The following is an 18,802-nucleotide window of genomic DNA, read 5'->3' on the forward strand; positions in this document are numbered from 1 at the left end:
AGTGGAATCTCCTTCTCTGGAGGTCTTTAAACAGAGGCTGGATGGCCATCTGTCAGAGGTGCTTTGATTGAGATTTCCTTCATGGCAGGGGGTTGGACTGCATGGCCCTTGCGGTCTCTTCCAACTGTACGATTCTATGATTCTACAATACATACATACATACATACATACTTGGGGCGTCTTTCCATGCAATTTTTTTTTGCTTTGCCAGCAGCATCTCTTTTATGGCCTGTAAATAAATGCCTGTCTAATATTACATAGACCATTTATGACTAAATTTATTGCAACATTCTCTGTTTACTTTTCTCTTTAGCCTCAGTATGATAGTGAATCACCAGAATTATTACCTTCTATGGTTTCTTTTTATATAGACATCTTGTGGTTTATTACAATTGACTGGCTACCAAGCTTGGCCAAGTGACTGGCTAGCAAACCTGGCAAATCCTATTGAAACCCTTTCAAAATTGTAAAAAAGCCCTCTTTATAAGAATTCATTCTGTTGCATTTGAGAAACATGACTGAATCAAAGGACTGAACCCATATATAAACCTCGTGCATCGAGATAAAAACACTAACCTTGCTTTGTTCAAGATGTGGGGTGTTTTATGACCCCAAAGAGAATTCCAGTGTATTGAGAGCTAGGGTTTAATATATTTCTTGGCTCCAGTGAGAATTTCAGTAAGCTCACTGATAGAAATTCTGATTTTCTCATTATGGGACTAAGCCATCGATGACCAGAGCGCATAATTCAAATCAAACAACAACCTATCACTTTATTTACAACTACCTTTTTTACCAAAACTCAAGATGGCTTTAACTTTATTATATCATGATTCACAAAAAACAAAAAAAAAAAATAGCTACAGACATTTTTTGCTGCTAGTTTGTGACACTGTCTGGGACCAAAGAGTACTCCAAAGGCAAAGATCAATACATTTTTATATTTTGGGGATTTCTTTTGTCTCAACAGTTATTTATTTGTCCTTTACTTGTTGCAAAGGGGGGCGTTTGTGGCAAGTGGCTGATATGTGGGGAAATTTGTTCATAACTGGTCAGTGGCAATGCTCCAGAAAGCGTGCATTGCGGATTTGCTCTTGTGTGGATTTGGCAATGCAGTGTTATTCTGGGAAAATAAAAAGTCCCATTGTGTAGCCTGCGGAATAACATTTATCGGCAAAAGCATTTTTTAAAGTCTAGTAGGACTTCTTACCCATAAACCTTCCTGTTCAGTGAGGTGACAGAAATGGCCACAGTGACTAATAGGATTAAAATGTCAAGAATAGATTTTGCATGGGGTGGCATTCCTAAAGTTGCTTGAGAGGAGCTTAACTGAAGTTTAAGTGGACTGGTGTGAAATTTTAAAAATTCTCCTCACACAAACAGTAAATATCAACAAGATATCAACAGTCACTGGAGCTGATGGGAGAAGACAAGGTAAAGGAAGGAGAAAGATTCTTCTCTCTGTGTTATTGTTATGACTGCTTCTATTGGTTTCTCAGGATGACAGCCAGAAATATATCAAAATAGCCTGAGTGTTCCTTTGACTGATCTGACCTGTATCCTGCTTTTGACCTTTACCCATGAGAGCTACTGAAACATCCCCCAAAATAAATAAATCCATAAACTGCTTCATCCTAAAGGGAAAAGAACTCTGCTCCATGAAAATTAATCATGATCCCAGAAGGTTAAGTAAATACAATACTTTGCATCTCCTTTTCATCTTGAGTCTGAACCTTGCTTCAAACTGAATGAAGGTGGCAGAGTTCTACCTTGATATTAGATAGAACATTATAACAAGTAGTTTGCTTTGCAAATAAGAGGGAAAGCATATGTGGTGAATCCACAGAATGAATGGTTTGTGTACTTCAGAAAACTTTCGAATGAAGTAGCACACTACCAATTGATGAGAGAGACACACACAGAGAGAGAAATTAACAGAAAGTGACATTTATTATTCCTTGTTTGACTTTGCTTACAGACGCTTGAGCTGGGTTGCGTCAATGCACCCTTCACTTTACAACAGTCTTTTCGTTTTATTAGGTGATCATTTCTTCTTTTTTGCACATTTTGCCCAAGCAGTTTTATACTTAGATCTTCCCTGCTAATTGTCTTCCTGAGGTGCTTAGTAGCAGAGTCTCAGAATTTTGTAAACCTCCCAGGACATCTCACCTCATTCAACTCAATTAACTACTGAAATGCACAAGGCAGGTGGAACTGTAATAAACTCTTCCCAAGTGCTCAGTGAACTCTGACCAGCCAGAACCATCAAGAGTCCTGAGCCGAAACCACTGCCAAGAATTGGGTTGACTTTCTCCAGCCCCAGTGAGATTTAAGAGGGTGAGCAGAGTACTGTGAAGGGAAAGAATGCCTTCTGAAGTGGAAAGCAGCACATACTAGCCCAAGATTATTAAAACAAGTAACTGACAAAATTAATTTTGACAGGAACAAAAAGTAGACACATCAAGATGGGATGGTCAATACCTGGATTAACAGAAATGGGTATGAAAAAGAACCTGGGGAGCCTTAGTAGACCCCAAGGTAAACACAACTCAATAGTATGAAGTAGTGGCAAAAAGGTCAGTGTATTTCTAGGCTGTATCAACAGGAAACCCACTGGGTGACCTTGGGCAAATCACATTCTCTCAGCCTCAGAGAAGGGCAAAGACAAACCCCCTTGGAACAAATCATATCAAGAAAACCCTGTGATAGGGTCACTTGGGCCATCATAAGGAGGTGGAAGAGAAATGCACATAGACATCAGACTACATGTCAGTGTTACCATTTTACCAGATTCATACAATCACAGAGTTGGAAGAGACCACAAGGACCATCCAATCCAACCCCTTGCCATGCAGAAATCAAAATACTCCTTGTACCCAATTCACAAGCCTGGTTTTGCTCAATATTTCCCTATATGCTATATAGCACAAAAGAGAAGCTTCCAAGCATGCTGGGTAGACCCATTCTGGAGGATTGATGCCAAGAGATGAGAATTTGGGGGGGGGGGGGGGGATAAGTAGAGAGATCTTCTAGCACCTTTGGGACTAACTGTAAGCAAGAAAGAAGTTGGCAGCATGAGCTTTCGTAGACTTCAGTCTACATCCTCAGATGCTTATGAAATCATGGATCTCAGAATACCTTGATATGAAAGATGGTCTTTTATTTTTATCAGTTGTCCTACTAATACTTTGAAAGTCAGAGCCTTAAAAATCTCTAAAATAAACAAAAGGATGCTCTACCCAGTCACTGGCTATTTTGTAGACAGCTCAGAGAAAAGACAAAAATGGAAATGCAACTAAATAGTTTCAATGAAAAAGAAGCAGAGCTAGAATCAATTCTTACAAGGAAGAACAAAAAAATATTGAGGATCAATAAGTACTGTTAAGCTGGGACACAGAGGATGAAATAATAAAAGTCTCTGTGATATTATGGGCACAGAATTTGGGTCAACCCATCAAACTGTATCAATGGGAGAAAATACGGACCAAAAAGTCAAAATACATGGCTATCCAGAACGTAAGAGAAAAAGTTTATAAGATGTGCTATTGTTGGTACCTGACCAAAATATATAAGGGTATACATAAGAAATGCTGGAAATATGGGAAGCAAGTTTGAACCTTCTTCCATACATTATGGACATGTGAAAACATGAAGAAATTTTGGATCTCGGTCCATCAAATGATAGAAAAAAATACTCAATAAGAAAATAACAATGGAGCCAACTATGTAATGCTAATAGTTCAGCTATGGAAAATGGATTTACTCTGAAAGACAGAAGAGTGGCTTATGCAACTACTAGCATGGCCAAGATGGACAAATTGATCTGCATGTCAAGAGATGAGAATGTGGGTACCTTCAAGAAAGACTGGGACATAGTAATTAAAGCTATAAGTAATATATGGAGTGATTTAATGGTGATTGGTTTGCTAGACTGAAGCTTATAATTCAAGGTTATCAGATTCATGAGGTTGATGACAGAATCAATAATTAACTACAAGTGATATGACAGGGTATAATTCACCAATAACCAAGAATTATTAACAGGAAGTTAACAAATGATATGAAGATAGGTGGAATGAGAAGATGTGTGGTGGGTATAAGATTGTTATAAGATTGTGTGGGTTTTTTTTCTTTGTAATGATATTGTATGAATGGATTTTAATTAAAAATATTGGGGGGGAGGAAGGGATGCTCTACTTAATGAATTAATGGATGCCTCTCGGTGCGGCCTTTCAATGATTTTCCTGTTCATTTTTGCTTTCTCTTCCAAAGAAAAATGGCAACCCAGGGTCATTTGGGCCTTTGGCATGTATTTGGACACAACTCTTTCAAAGAGCCCTCTCCGCCAGCATGTTCCCTTCTATAGTGTTGGATTCCAAATCGCTGGTTGCTATGTCAGAAAAAAGTAGTAAACATGATATTTTATTTTTTAGGCCAGCACTGATAACTAAAGGCAGTTGGCACATCCAGCCATCAGGGAAGGCTCTCAAAATGGGCTGGGGAGAGGTAATAAATAATTTCTGTGCTGCCAGGACAAGTCAACATTCTTTCCACTCTGTAAGACTCCAAAATGCAAGGAGATGTTTGAGAAAGAACAGCATTTAAGCTTCTAGTCTTATCCAGCATAAAATCCAGGCACCCTTTGGAAGTGATTATACATAGTGTGAACCTTCTCAATATCATTTATTCTGTCATAACAGCAGAATTCTTTTGGTGCATGCAGGAACCCAGGTCAAAAATTCCTCAGGCTTTGGATACTTATTTGTGGAATACAGGCGTACTTGATTTAACAAAAGCCCCATACAGACAGGCTGCTGCTTCGGGTCACTTTGGAGGCATGCTGTTTAAATGATGCATGCATCCTAAGAGGCTGGAAGCCATGCCAAAGCCAAGCTCCAGTCCTAAGGATGGGAGCACAGCTTTGGCACAACGTCCGGACTCTTTAAGATACGTGTGTCATTTAAACAGCATACCTCCAAAGTGACCCGAAGTGGCTTTATTTTGGCCTGTCTGTATGAGCCCAAAGGCTCTGACAGTGAAACTCCTTTTCACAAAGGAGTATATCACACGGAGCTTTGGTGGGATTTTTGGAGCTCAGATCCGGGGTGACTGCGGGTCCACAATGCAAATTCATGTTATAATGTGAATGTGTTATCAGACGAAATTCCTTTCTATGGGTGCTCCTTCCATGGCACTTCCGCAGTGACTCCAAAGTGACCCCTCATTTTGGTAAAATCAGGGGGAAAGTGAATTCACATAATTCGCTTTCAAGGTCACTTCGATTTCACTTCGAATTGGTCTGGCGTGGAAGATCACTCCGATGTCAACCCCCTTGGCCCTCCTGCTCCTCCATTCCCCTCCTCCTCCTTCATGCCATCTTGTCCTCTCTGCCACCCTGTGACCTATCCCATCATCCCCTGCTTCTCCTGCATCCAAACACTGGCCCCAGTGACCCCCTGTGACCTATCCCATCATCCCCTGCCTTCTCCTGCATCCGAATCCTGGCTCCAGTGACCCTCTGCAACCTATCCCATCAGCCCCTGCCTTCTCCTGCATCCAAACCCTGGCCCCAGTGACCCCCTGCAACCTATCCCGTCATCCCCTGACTACTCCTTCAGTCCAATGAAGGATGACTACTAAGGAAGGAGGATTGCATCCAGAGCCCTACTGAGCATGTGCAAGGGTCCCAATTCGAATCATTGAATCCGCTTGGTATGCACTGGTGTGGTAATACAATTTGCACTCACTCTGCTTTGCTTGAATCCGCATACACTTGACTTGCCTTGGATTCGATTCCCCCTCAATTCGGAAGGGCAAAAGAAGGGCAACCAGGTGTGATAAAATATTCACATTACAATGTGAATTCGCATAGCTGAACCAGGAGTCACCCCAGATCTGAGCTCCAAAAAGCCCCGTGTGATATACTCCAAAGTCATTTTACACCCACCCAGCACCCATTTTTCCTCCTCATCCTCCATCTAGCAAGAAGGTTGTTTTTAAGCAGCATCAATATTAGGAGAATGGTAAAATACAGACTTTCAGCATCAGATTGCAACAGTGTGTCTGCAGTAAACAATGCAATAAAATTTGAGCTAGGAAAAGAATGAGATTTTATTCCAACCAACCTTACAGTTGCTGTGTGTGCCTACCAAGGTAAATTGCAAGGTAAACAGGCAAGGTAAATAGCAGCTATCTCCCAAGAGAGAGAAAAGGAGAAAGCTGATAAATCTGCCTCACTATTTCCCCCCAGCACTGTTTTTTAAAAGCATATATACACATTTAACTACTAAAATGGAAATTTTAAGAAAAGTGGGGGTTGTCATACCTGGATGTATTTTGGAAGAAGCCTTCAGGTGGTCCCTGGAAGCTTCAATATATTTTGGTTTACTTATGCAAGGCTTGCCTGCCTCAGTTTTTTCATTTCACATGAACATGTTGTTAGTCTGCAACAAAAAGTTTGCTGAATCCTGTGGGACTGTCCTTCTTTTCTATGGTGTAGGAACCTTTCTCTGTGCTTTCCATGTTATTTCTGCCTTTGGTATTAAATTTTTTGTTAAAGAAGTAATGCCCTGTACTATATTGAGGTCAAGTCACTGTATAACATCCATCAATCCTATTAATTCACAAGGGGCATCACAGCGACCTAAACCCAGTCAGTAGTTCCAACTAAAGTAAACCCACTGAATTGATGGGAACTTGGTATGTCAATACTTACATAGGTTCTATTGATTCAATAGGTCTACTGTAGTGGAGAAATTAACAATTGAATTTAGTCCCATGTGTTTTACATTGGCCCACACAAGGACAGCAGCCTGAATAAAGTTCTTTGTTATTTATAGAGAGGTAATGTTTAATATTGTCAGAGGTCAGCAAAACAGTGAGACTTGGGATTCAAACATGATCAAGGAAAAAACCAATTCTCCATGATTTTGAACCAATCATGTTTGAATTTTACAGTATATGTACATAAGTAACATCTCTGCAAAGTAACACAGATCATGTCCTTCCCCATAACTTGGAAGTAGTGAGATACAAACAATCAGCAGTAATCTGCAGTGGTTACTTTTGGAGGTGAGGAGGATGGAATAACACTTACCTTTGAAAAGTAATGTAACATGTGGGAATCATAGCATGAAGGGTGTGTGTAATGACTGATATTTTCTAGTTACTCTGGAAGGATAATTGTAGAAAATTTTAGAGACATTTTGGGTGTAGTTTTATGACATTCTCAGGTTTCAGCCTTAGTTGAGAGACTAACCTGGCACCCCTAAACACAATGGATAAACATTGCAATCAATACAAACAACAAATTACCATTCTAAATTTTGTAATGAGTAACAGGAATTAATTACTTTCTACAATTAAATTTCCAAGCTCTACCCATAGAGAACAGCAGAAAATCCAAAAATCTGGCCTGCTGCTAAGAAGTTTGAAGCAATAGTACTTCTGGTTTTTCCATTGGAAGTAAATACTGCCATCTTGTGTTGGCTTTGAGATGTGTTAAAAATACTGATTTTTCATTCTGTATTTTGCCATTGGTGTAGACAAAACTGCATATTTTCAAACAACTCTTCCCCCCCCCTCACTCAGCAAACACGTCTTCTCCATCTTTAGATCATGTCTTATGGACTAAAGACAACAAAACACATCTATAGTCATAATGATTTCATCTGTGTGGTGAATTTCACTTCCATCTCATCTCAGACGAGTGCAAATATACACATCATGACCTAAATATCTTATTTCTTGCAGTTGTAAGCAGAGTCAAGCTCAGAAAATGTTACTGTTAAGTCCCACAGTAAATGCAATCTAGCCAAAGTGAAGTGCTTTTTAACAATCATTGATTTCAGTGTGCAGCTTAAGCATGTTTGTGACCAAAGGAGTGAGAACAAGTTTCAGTTTAAACTGGAGTGTAATATTTGTGAGGAATCCAAAGTAGAGATAGGAGATATCTGCCTCTTGAATTAAGGTGTGAAATAATCCCAACAGGATGAGGTCAATATATGAGTGAAAATCCCACTGTTTTAACTAGAAGGATTTCTAGCTAAATGTTTTTAAGCATCTTTTATTGTTATAGCAGCATCTATGAACTCTAACAGAGACAGTGAAGCAATGATTCGCTAGACAAATTGGACTGCAGCTCCCATAATCCCCAGACAGGGTAGCCAGTTGTGAAAGATTCATGGCATTGCAGTCCATTTGAATGGTAAGATCTCATTTCAAAGATCATCAAAACAATACAAGAAGACTTCATAAACTAAGTGTCCGCCAGATGTTTTGGGACTACAGTTCCTTTCATACCTGACCATTGGCCATGCTGGTTGGGCCTGGTAGTTGGAGACCAACTATTTCAGAGGACACAATTACACCACTTTGTCATAATCCCATTGCCTTGAAACCTGTTTTGAAAGGAGAAAAGCAGAATGCATATCTAATAAATTAGGATAAATATCTTCCCTTGGAAAATCTCAAAGTCTCCTGGATTCTTGCTTTATATGTGGATGAATATAGAAATTTAGGGACAGAATTTTTTCTATTGTTCTCACTCTTCTCCCTGCCAGCCACCCCAGTATTCTTCGTGCTTTGTCTCTAGACTGCCTTTTATTAATGCTAGTAACGCTGTCAGCTATCAGCATTTATCTCCCCTCATAATACAGTTCCTCTTCAGTAGTTTAGCAATAATGAAAGTAAGGCTCAGCTACGATGAACTGTCCTGCCTGCCTATTCACAAAGCTCATAATTATTCCCACCGGGGGTTTGGCAAGACTGAACTGTCTCACAGGATATTTGTTAAAAAGCTTTTTATATTCTTTGATTCACCCTGTTATGGTTTCTATATTCCTGCCAGCAAAATGTCATGAAGTCATACCAGTTTGCAACCCAGTTTGACACTATGCTCGCTTATCACATAGATGCTGTAAACATACAGAAGGGCCATGTGGGATAGGCCAACTTCGGCTGGACCACTTCACAAGAGCCACTTGGAGACTGCTCATAGACAAGAAAATGAGAATAAAAAACAGGTAAACAAAATTCTTTTAAGAAGCCCCACTGAGCGAAATAAGAATCATAGAATCATAGAGTTGGAAGAGACCGCAAGGGCAATCCAGTCCAACCCCCTGCCATGCAGGAACGCTCAATCAAAGCATCCCCGACAGATGACGATCTAGCTAGCCTCTGTTTAAAGACCTCCAAGGAAGGAGACTCCACTACACTCCGGGGGAGTGTGTTCCACTGTCGAACAGCCCTTACTGTCAAGAAGTTCCTCCTAATGTTGAGGTGGAATCTCTTTTCCTGCAGCTTGCATCCATTGTTCCGGGTCCTGTTCTCTGGAGCAGCAGAAAACAAGCTTGTTCCCTCCTCAATATGACATCCCTTTAAATATTTAAACAAGGCTATCATATCACCTCTTAACCTTCTCTTTTCCAGGCTAAACATCCCCAGCTCCCTAAGTCGTTCCTCATAGGACATGGTTTCCAGGCCCTTCACCATTTTAGTTGCCCTCCTTTGGACATGCTCCAGTTTCTCAGGCGGGATACAAACCGCCACTTTGCGGCGCTTCCCCGCCGCCGCCGTTTGCTCCGCGCGGGAGCTGCAGCAGCCAAACCACGCGGCTCCCGCGCGGAGCAAAAAAGAAGCTCCAAAATGGAGCTTCTTTCGGAGTCGCGTTTGCGACGTAGCGAGGCGCCAGGGGCGCACTCACTACGTCACAAAGGACGCGACGCGTACGGACGCTCAGCGTCCGATACGTCAAGATGGCTGCGCCCGTATGAACAGGGCGCCGCCATCTTGTACGTATTCAATACGTATTAGGGTTAGGGGGGTGCGGAAGCACCGCCCCTTCCTAACCCTAGTACGTATTGATGACGTACTATTTGGCGGTTTGTATCCCGCCCTAATGTCCTTTTTGAATTGTGGTGCCCAGAACTGGACACAATATTCCAGGTGGGGCCTGACCAAAGCAGAATAGAGTGGCACTATTACTTCTCTTGATCTAGACAATATACTTTTATTGATGCAGCCTAAAATTGCATTGGCCTTTTTAGCTGCCGCATCGCACTGTTAACTCATGTTCAACTTGTGGTCTACTTGGACTCCTAGATCCCTTTCACATGTAGTCTCGTTCAGCCAGGTGTCCCCCATCCTATATCTGTGCATTTCATTTTTCCGCCCTAAGTGCAGTACCTTACATTTCTCCGTGTTGAATTTCATTTTGTTAGCTTTGGCTATCAAGAACCAAAAAGTATATTTGAAAACAGCTTATAAGCAAAAATTGGGTTTGCAAATTGTTCCACTGCCACCTTTTATACTTGTAGAGGATTGGGTGGCCTTCAGAATGAAGCCTTAAATCTAGAAAAGTGTGCCCTCCTGGGCCAGAGATTTATATTCTCAGTGGATCTTCACTTTGTTACATCAAATATGTTCCTTGTAGCAAGATCTGCTCATCTTGTGTTACATACTTACATGTTAAGATATATATATACACACACACACACGTATGTAACACAAGATGAGCAGATCCTGCTCTGGGGAACATAATTTTTACTGCAGTGTCTGTGCTGTTCAATGTTTGAACCAAGAATAGGACATCTTTGAGACCCAATGTGGTGTAGTGGCTTGAGCATTGACTATGGAGACCTGTCTTCAATTCCAACTTGGCCATGGAAACCCACTGTGTAACCTTGCCCAAGCCACACTCTCTCAGGCTCAGAGAATGGCAATTTGCAAACTCCCTTTGAAGAAACATACCAAGAAAACCCCATGAAAGGTTCACCATAAGTAAGAAACAACTTGAAGGCACGCACTAACAAACAATGGAAAATCTTTAACTATTTTAATTTCCTTGTTATCTAGGTAGAATTATGTAGATTCTCCTTGGTCGTTATTTTTGTTTTCTTTATGTTCGACAGTAATCCTGCCTTTCCATTTTCTTTGCCCTGTTGACGCAGTGATTAAATGCTGTTCCTGCAGCAAGAAGGTTGCGAGTTTGATCCCAGAGCTCCAAGATTGCCTCAGCTTTCCATCCTTTTGTAGGTCAGTAAAATGAGTGCCCAGCTTGTTGGGGGCAATTGGCATACAGACTGTAAACTGCTTAGAGAGTGCTGAGTTCACTGATAAGTGGTATAAAAATATAAATGCTATTACAGTGGGACCTTGTTATCCGCTGGGGTTTGGTTTCAGGATAACAAAATCCATGGATGCTCAAGTCCCATTAAATATAAAGGCATAGCAAAATGGTGTCCCTTACACAAAATGGAAAATCAAAGTTTGTTATTTGGAATTTATAGGGTTTTTAAAATATTTTCAAGCTGTGGATGCTTGAATGCATAGATGAAAAATCCATGGATAAAAAGAGCCAACTGTACTATTGTTATAACAGTTCATTGTGAAAGGGCCCTAGCTTCTTTAGAGCTTACTAAAGGTCTAAAGCACATGCTGGTTTTCTTCTGGAATTACTTAGTGAACTCTATTAATCATTGTACATTTGCAATGTGGTCCCTAGTGCCTCTTTCTTTTCTGGATCCCGCTTGAATATCTGGCAATTCTCTCTCCATATATGACTGAAATTTTGAGCATAATTTTGCTTGTGTGGGTCCTGTAGTTGCTGCCGTCTTTTGTGTCTCCTTTTTTGCGGATTGGGATATATATTGATATATATATTGATCATTGCCAGTCTGTTGGCCACCTTTTTGTTTTCCATATTTGTTGGCATATTTTAGTTATCAGTAGAGTTGATTCTGTCTGTGTGGGCTGGTAGCAGTTCAACTGAAATGTCATCTGTTGCTGATGACTTGTTGGTCCTGTCACTGGGCTGACAATGTAATGAAAACAGAAGGGAGGGAGAGGAAGAGGGGAGAGATCTGTTTTTCAGTCCTGGTGGCAGGGTCTAAGCAGGCATTTAAATTCAGCTTTCGGCAGGCTATATTTGGAAAAATTAGTTTTTGGACTAAAATGCCTGGATTCCTACAACCAATACAGCTGTATTTAATTTTCCAGGTTCTGGCGCTGATCTTCTGGTACTGGTAGTCTTGTTTGAATACAGGTTAGTGGCCCTTGCTCCTTGGTCTGACAGAGAGAGCTAAGGTACTTTTTTCATACTTCTTAGTCGTGCTTAAAATGCGGGGGGGGGGGGTGAAATTCCTCCTGAACAGAAGGTTGAAGTGTATAACATGTCCTGCATAAGTCAGAAAGGAGTTTTTGGCACACAGCAACAACAGCAATGCTGTTACTTTGCAGTTGCTGAAGGCAGAAGCTGAAAGTTTTCTCTAACTCGTGTATAACTTTCCATTTGTTAATCACACAATATATCTTACATGATTAACCGCATCCTTCTTGGATCCAGCACTAAGATTTCAGAAGGACTGTTTGTTTTTAAATCACCAGGGTGTTGAACCTCTGAGCAAACAACTCACAACAGAGTAGTAGAGCATGCAAAGCACAGGCATGAGCAGAAAGCCCTCTCCTTTCTGGGGAAAGGAACAAAATAAGTTGAACTTTGGATTGGGCTGTGGGAGAGGTTGAGCGCCGGCAGATGGCACTGTTTTTTCTTTTCTTAGCAGTCCCATGGGTTTTCATGTGATTTAATGTGATTTCATAGGGACTGAAGGCACGCATTGATTGCAGTGCTGTCCATATAGCAAAGTACAATAGCATCCAAAATCCAGTCACATTGTTAACTGTTTTAATTGGTCATATTCTTCTTCTTCCTCATTATATTATGTGATTTTACTGTTTTGTAAATACATATATGCAAGCACACAAAATTTGTAATGACCCACCTGTCAGTACTGACCCCTATATTTTTGTTCTGAATCCAAGGAGCCCCTAAGTCAAGGACTATCTCCGATCCCAGCTAAGGGATCAGTGATATACAATGGATTGGTGATTCCTCACTTCAGAGGCCAGATGCCCTCAGTATATGCTCAGTGGGTTATAAAAGGCTGGTGTTAAAAGCAAGGGAGCAGGGCCACTGAAAAAGCTGGTGACCCTAGTGATGTTCGTATTGAACTTCTGGAGGTGAAGCCATGTTAGCTTGTTGGAATAACAGTGTTCTGTAACATTTTAAAGACACTGGAGCAAGCTGGCCTTAGTAAATGAAATATAATTATGCTATAATGATCTGTTTGCACTATAGACATCATTGTTGTTTCGGTACTGCAGCACCGGAATAATAACATATGTGTTTGTTTATTTAACTGTACTTGCTATAGCTATTGTTTAACTGTACTTCAGATAGTGATGTGCAGCAACTGTGTAGGTATTCATAGACCAAATGCAGCATGTGGTCTGGTTTAATTTGTGTAAAAGCACATTAAGGTTAAGAAGAAAACAACTTTTTGCAATGGATGGGGAAAGTACATTAACGGATTAGAAGGAGAGCAGATCGTAGAACTAGCATCCCCCACCCTAGCCTTGTTGTGGTTTGCATTAGCGTCCGCATGGCTGCAAACAGGTTTGGAGGCTCTGTTTGCAGTTCTGTGCACTTTCTTGTGAGCCCTGTGTCAGTGTCTCCTGCAGTTTGTCTCCCTGTGAGCCATTTCACAACACATTCTACACAGTATACATTTACTGTTTCCTTTGATTTTCTGATTTGTATCATTTATAGAGCTGGCTCAAAATATTTTGTGCATTATTGGGAGCAGTAACTGGCACACCCTACAAATATCAAAGCTTGGAACAATTACTTTTGGGATTGCAACTCCCAGAGTTCCCAGCCAGTGTTGCACTACAGCTTCCAGAATTTTCCAATCAGTGTGGATTCTGGGCTCTGTAGTCCCCTAAAGTAACTTTTCTAAGCTCTGGTCAAGATGCTTATTTCCCAAAGTCTGTCAAATTATTTCTGGTGCCTATTGACAATTCAACAGATATAGCGCTACTTCTGTGGCAGTAATAATACAATAATAATATACATATTACATAATGAACAATTTGTGGACATTTCATGATACACCAAACCAGGCATCTAATGTCACCACTGCATTCAGCCTCATGGTTGGTTTGGCCCTGGATTCATACATGATACATAAAATTCATAATATTTTTATTGGCTTGATAAAAGCAATTGCTTTATACCACACCTCCCTACCTGACTTGTAGCAATATCCATCACACGACCTGCCAGGATGATACAAGCAGGAAGCCTTGTTAAATTAAGAGTGGACAACTCTAGCCATCTAGATGTTTTGGATTACAGTTTCCATAGGCTGCTGCCACACAGCAGAATGCAGTTTGACATCACTTTAACACTCATGGCTCCATCCTATGGAATCCTGGCATTTGTAGTTTGTTGTAGCACCAGAGTTGTCTGGCAGAGAAGAGAAAATATCACACAAAACTACAAATCTTAGAATTCCATAGCATTAAGCCATGGCAGTTAAAGCAGTGTCAAGTTGATTTGTTTCTGCAGTGTAGATGCAGCCCATGTTGGGTGATGCTGATAGAAAACAGCCAAAACAGCTGAAGCACTACAAGTTCCCCATAAGTTAGGATCATTTTAAACCCCTGAAGTCTTTTAAATCTGTAGCAGAGGTGGGCAAACTTTGGCCCTCCAGGTATTTGGACTTCAGCTCCCAGAAGACTGAGCCAGCTTGGCCAACAGTCAGGAATTCTAGGAAGTGAAGCCCCAAACATTTGGAGGCCAATGCTTGGCAACTACTGATCTATAGAACAGGTGGGCTACTTGTGATGGTATTATGCTGCAGCTGCAAAGCCAATGCAGTGAAGGATGGTGGGAATTTAAGAGTCCAGTAGCAACTGTAGGGCCATAAGTTGTCCACCTCTGCTGTAAACAGTGAATCAGCTCTGAGAACTAGACCAATCAGTCAATCACTGAAGAAGTGTGGAAGATTTTATGTGCTGAACATCAGAAGTGTTACTGAAATCTGAGCGGTCATCATACTGTGGAAACCATCATTTGATCTTGTCACTTTCTCCTGTTGAATATACACTTATGTTTTTTGTGCAGGTACTACTATCCTCTGTTTTCCATCCACACTTAGGAAATTAAGATCTCCCTCTTCCTCTATCATACAGTCTCATTCCTGTCATCAACACTTTCCTTTTAGGAACTAACCACAAGTGTTGCATCTGAACCATTTGTTAATGTAAATGGTGTGGTAGCTAACTTTAACCACAGTTTTGCAAGCCTGCTTCTAGCCACCAATCTTATAAAACATGCAGTGGTCAAGAAAGGTGCAGCACATTCCTATTCACGTTTGCTCAGAAAACAAGTTCTGTCATGCTTCAAGGGACTTACTTCCAGGTAAGCATTTATCATATTATTTGTTATTGTTGTTGTGTGCCTCTAAGTCATTTTTTACTTATGGCGATCCTAAGGCAAACCTACCATAGAATTTTCTTTACCATTTCCATCATCAGAGGCTGAGAGAATGTGACTTTTCCAGGGTCATTCAATGGGTTTTGTGCCTGAGTGGAGATTTGAACCCTGTTCTCCAGAGTCAATAGTCCAGTGCTCAAACCACTACACCACGTTAGCTCTGTACCTTTAATTTAAAGTTTATTATCATCAAAAATCACAACTGTTTTACAGATAACACAGCTATGTTCAATAATATTCAATAACATACAATTCTGGATGAAAGTAAACAGCTAAAACAGGGAAAAAATACCACACATATAGCCACTATAACATTTAAAATAAAAAGCTCAATATAGTAATTATTAACTTTTTAATAATTACTTTCCTAGAATAATAGCAGGTACACAAAATCTTGCCACTTTGTATGTAACCTGAAAACACAGCTCTGACAATGACAACAACAATAATAATAATAATTAAAAACAATCCATAGAAAATGTATCAGATCTCCCTGAATGCTTTTGGAGAACTGGGTTGCTAACATTCAAACACAAATCATGGTAAAATAGATTTGTAGGTATGGTGATCTTATTATAAGCTAAATATAATGTCATTTTAGCAAAATGAAAAGATTGAGGGGGGATTCCCCCTTTTCCCCATGATTCTAAGTCAGAAGATATAAGCAAAATCTAGTAGTATAAAAAAGTATGTCTTTCTTTTATTATATTGACTTTGATTTGGATGACAGCAAGTCAATTGTTTAATATTTGCTATGTAGGGAGGAGAGTGGGTAGCTTGGAGTACTTAGTATTGTAATTGTATTTATGTTGCCAGCATGGTGTAGTAGTCTGAGTGTTGGACTATGACTTTGGAGATCAGGGTTTGATTCCCTGTTTGAACATTAAAAAAATAAAACCACTGGATGACCTTGGGCAAGTCACACTCTCTCAGCCTCAGAGGATGGCAATGACAAACCCCCTCTGAAGAAAAATTGCCAAGAAAAACCTATGATAGGGAAACCATAAATCAATAATGATTTGAAGGCACCTGACAATAATGTATGTTGTATATTGTGTGTTTGTTTTGTTTTGTTTGCACTTATATTACCAAAAAAAACAAAACCCAAGCAAACTCAAATCCTGGTAAAAAGGACAGTACAATAGTGGGTGATAGCCCCAGTTCGATATATATAATCCAAGAAATTAAATCAGCAGGCAGGAACTGGAGGAATCTAAAGTTAGAAGTTTTGGAATGGGATGGTGGATAGGAAATCACCATGAAGGTGAAGTCAGAAAGAGAGCATGGTAGTGCTCAGGTTCCTGGGTAGAAGCAGCGGCCCCTTGTGCACCACTGGGGTGAAGCATCTCCAGAGAAAGCCAGCCTCCTTGCATGAAATCCCTGGAAGTGCCTATAAAAGATGCTGATGACTTTGAAAGTCATGTGACTTAGCAAGACTGCCAATGCCAGAGCCTCTGACTCAGATTTCAGTCTCAGAGCATTGACTCCAGCCATGTGTATCCAAAGCCCCATGGAGAACTTTGCTGTTTTGGAGAGAAATGTTCAAGGCCTGCTGGCTGGTTTTTGAGCCAGGAAGGAAATGCAAAGCTTTGGGGATTTTGTGGCTGGTTGAAGGGAGGACTGGGAATCTCTCGCAGTCTGTCACTTAATGCTTTCATCCCTTCGGCATCACTTCTTCCAGACAGCTCTGAAAGAATGGGAGCAGGCGCATTAGCCATCTGTGTGAGTACAGGCTGTCTATGGTGATTTGTGCATGGAGGCTGAGAGGTGGCAGGCAGGAGGGATCTGGGTGGTCTGAATATTGGGCAGACTTGCCCAGCAGGCAGGGAAAACATCCAATAACGTGTGGCAGACTGGCATTTCTGTTTTGCCATAGAATGAACCACTTGTGTGATCTTCCAGTGTTAAGTTCCACTTAATTTCACTGGGTCAGATGATGCAATGGAGAGTGTGTGTGTGTGTGTGTTTTAACCCACCCTGAAAGTCTGGTCTCTCTCTCTCTCTCTCTCTAATGCTTTACAAGTCCTTCCAAAACCATCCCAACAGAAACACCATTTAGAAGATTCAATTTTCTGTTACTGATTTGTTAAAAAAAATACTGAAGATTTTGTTAGCTGTGCATTCCTCTACATTATACTGAAAATCCTACCATGTTAATAATAATAATATATAATAATAATATTTATTTATATACCGCCCTGTGGCAAACCAATCCGGGCGGTTAACAACAGTAATAGAGTTTAGTCTCAAGCAACTGGATTGGCACTGTAGTAATTTAAGGCTGCATGAATGTTAGCCCCATTGAACTGAGTGAAATTTACCTCTGAACAAAAATGCACTGGATATTGCTCTGAGATCTTCCTGTCCCTATCCCTTAAACCCTAACAGTATCATATGTTTACAGTTCTGCTTCTTTGTGCTTTCCCAAAGTTGCTTCCACAGTGTTCTGTAGTTAGGCTATTTGCAATGCTTTACAGTTAAGGAGGGCTGTGTAAGTGGCTGACCCTTTTTCTGTTCAAGTGTGGGGAGGGCGACCAAATTTGTTTCTAAAAGCAGGATTTCCCCACGCACGCACACACACTTATTGGATTTTTTTTCTTTACGTTCTTTTTCTGTTAGACTTTCTTAGTGACAATGGCTCCTGTAATCCTCAGTATGGCTGATCTCAAAAGGGGCTTATTACTCCTAAGCAGGTTTGTGCATGTTTGCTGCAGATATTGGTATGTTTAAAAGCAGCATTTTTTAAAAAAAAATGCAACCACACATCCCTTACTTTAGTCCCTATGCAAGCTGGCTGAATTTTTAAATGAAAACTGGTTTGGGAAGGAAAGCCTGGTTTGAGGCTGTGCATGCATAGCTGTGTGTGAAAAAGAAAGGACTCTTTATCCATACACTATATATTGGATACAGTGTGCAGTTTTGCCCATGCAGTAATGTACACATTTGAGAAAAAGCAAGATTTAACTTGCCCCCACCACAGTCTTGATGTTCAGAGTTGTTTTAGTTGTATATTTTCACTATTTAAGCTGACAACTTCCAAAATGGGTGTTTATGCAGAAAAGACTTGTTCTTTCATTATAGAGACTTGATGCCTAATCATAGAATCGTAGAGTTGGAAGAGACCACAAGGGCCATCCAGTCCAACCCCCTGCCATGCAGGAAATCACAATCAAAGCATCCCCGACAGATGGCCATCCAGCCTCTGTTTGAAGACCTCTAAGGAAGGAGACTCCACCGCACTTCGAGGGAGTTTGTTCCACTGTCAAACAGCCCTTATTGTCAGGAAGTTCCTCCTAATGTTGAGGTGGAATCTCTTTTCCTGCAGTTTGCATCCATTGTTCTGCGTTCTAGTCTCTGGAGCAGCAGAAAACAAGCTTGCTCCCTCCTCAACATGACATCCCTTCACATATTTAAACAGGGCTATCATATCACCTCTTAACCTTCTCTTCTCCAGGCTAAACATCC

The 18,802-nt window shown here is 40.6% G+C and overlaps 1 protein-coding gene across 2 annotated transcripts in view; it reads left to right on the forward strand.

The window, feature by feature from the left end:
• Positions 1-15,226: 15,226 nt before the first annotated feature.
• The window catches only part of FAM13A (family with sequence similarity 13 member A), a 175,812-nt gene continuing 172,236 nt past the window's right edge, over positions 15,227-18,802 (forward strand). For both annotated transcript variants that reach the window (XM_089526127.1, XM_089526128.1), the window contains exon 1: positions 15,227-15,262. In XM_089526127.1, coding sequence (XP_089382253.1) covers positions 15,239-15,262 — 24 coding nt within the window. In that variant the 5' untranslated portion in view covers positions 15,227-15,238. The remainder of the gene's footprint in view (positions 15,263-18,802) is intronic.

This window comes from Sceloporus occidentalis, unplaced genomic scaffold (genome assembly GCF_023333645.1).
Source record: "Sceloporus occidentalis isolate IW3139 unplaced genomic scaffold, rSceOcc1.0.p SCAF_5, whole genome shotgun sequence".
Lineage (NCBI taxonomy): Eukaryota > Metazoa > Chordata > Lepidosauria > Squamata > Phrynosomatidae > Sceloporus > Sceloporus occidentalis.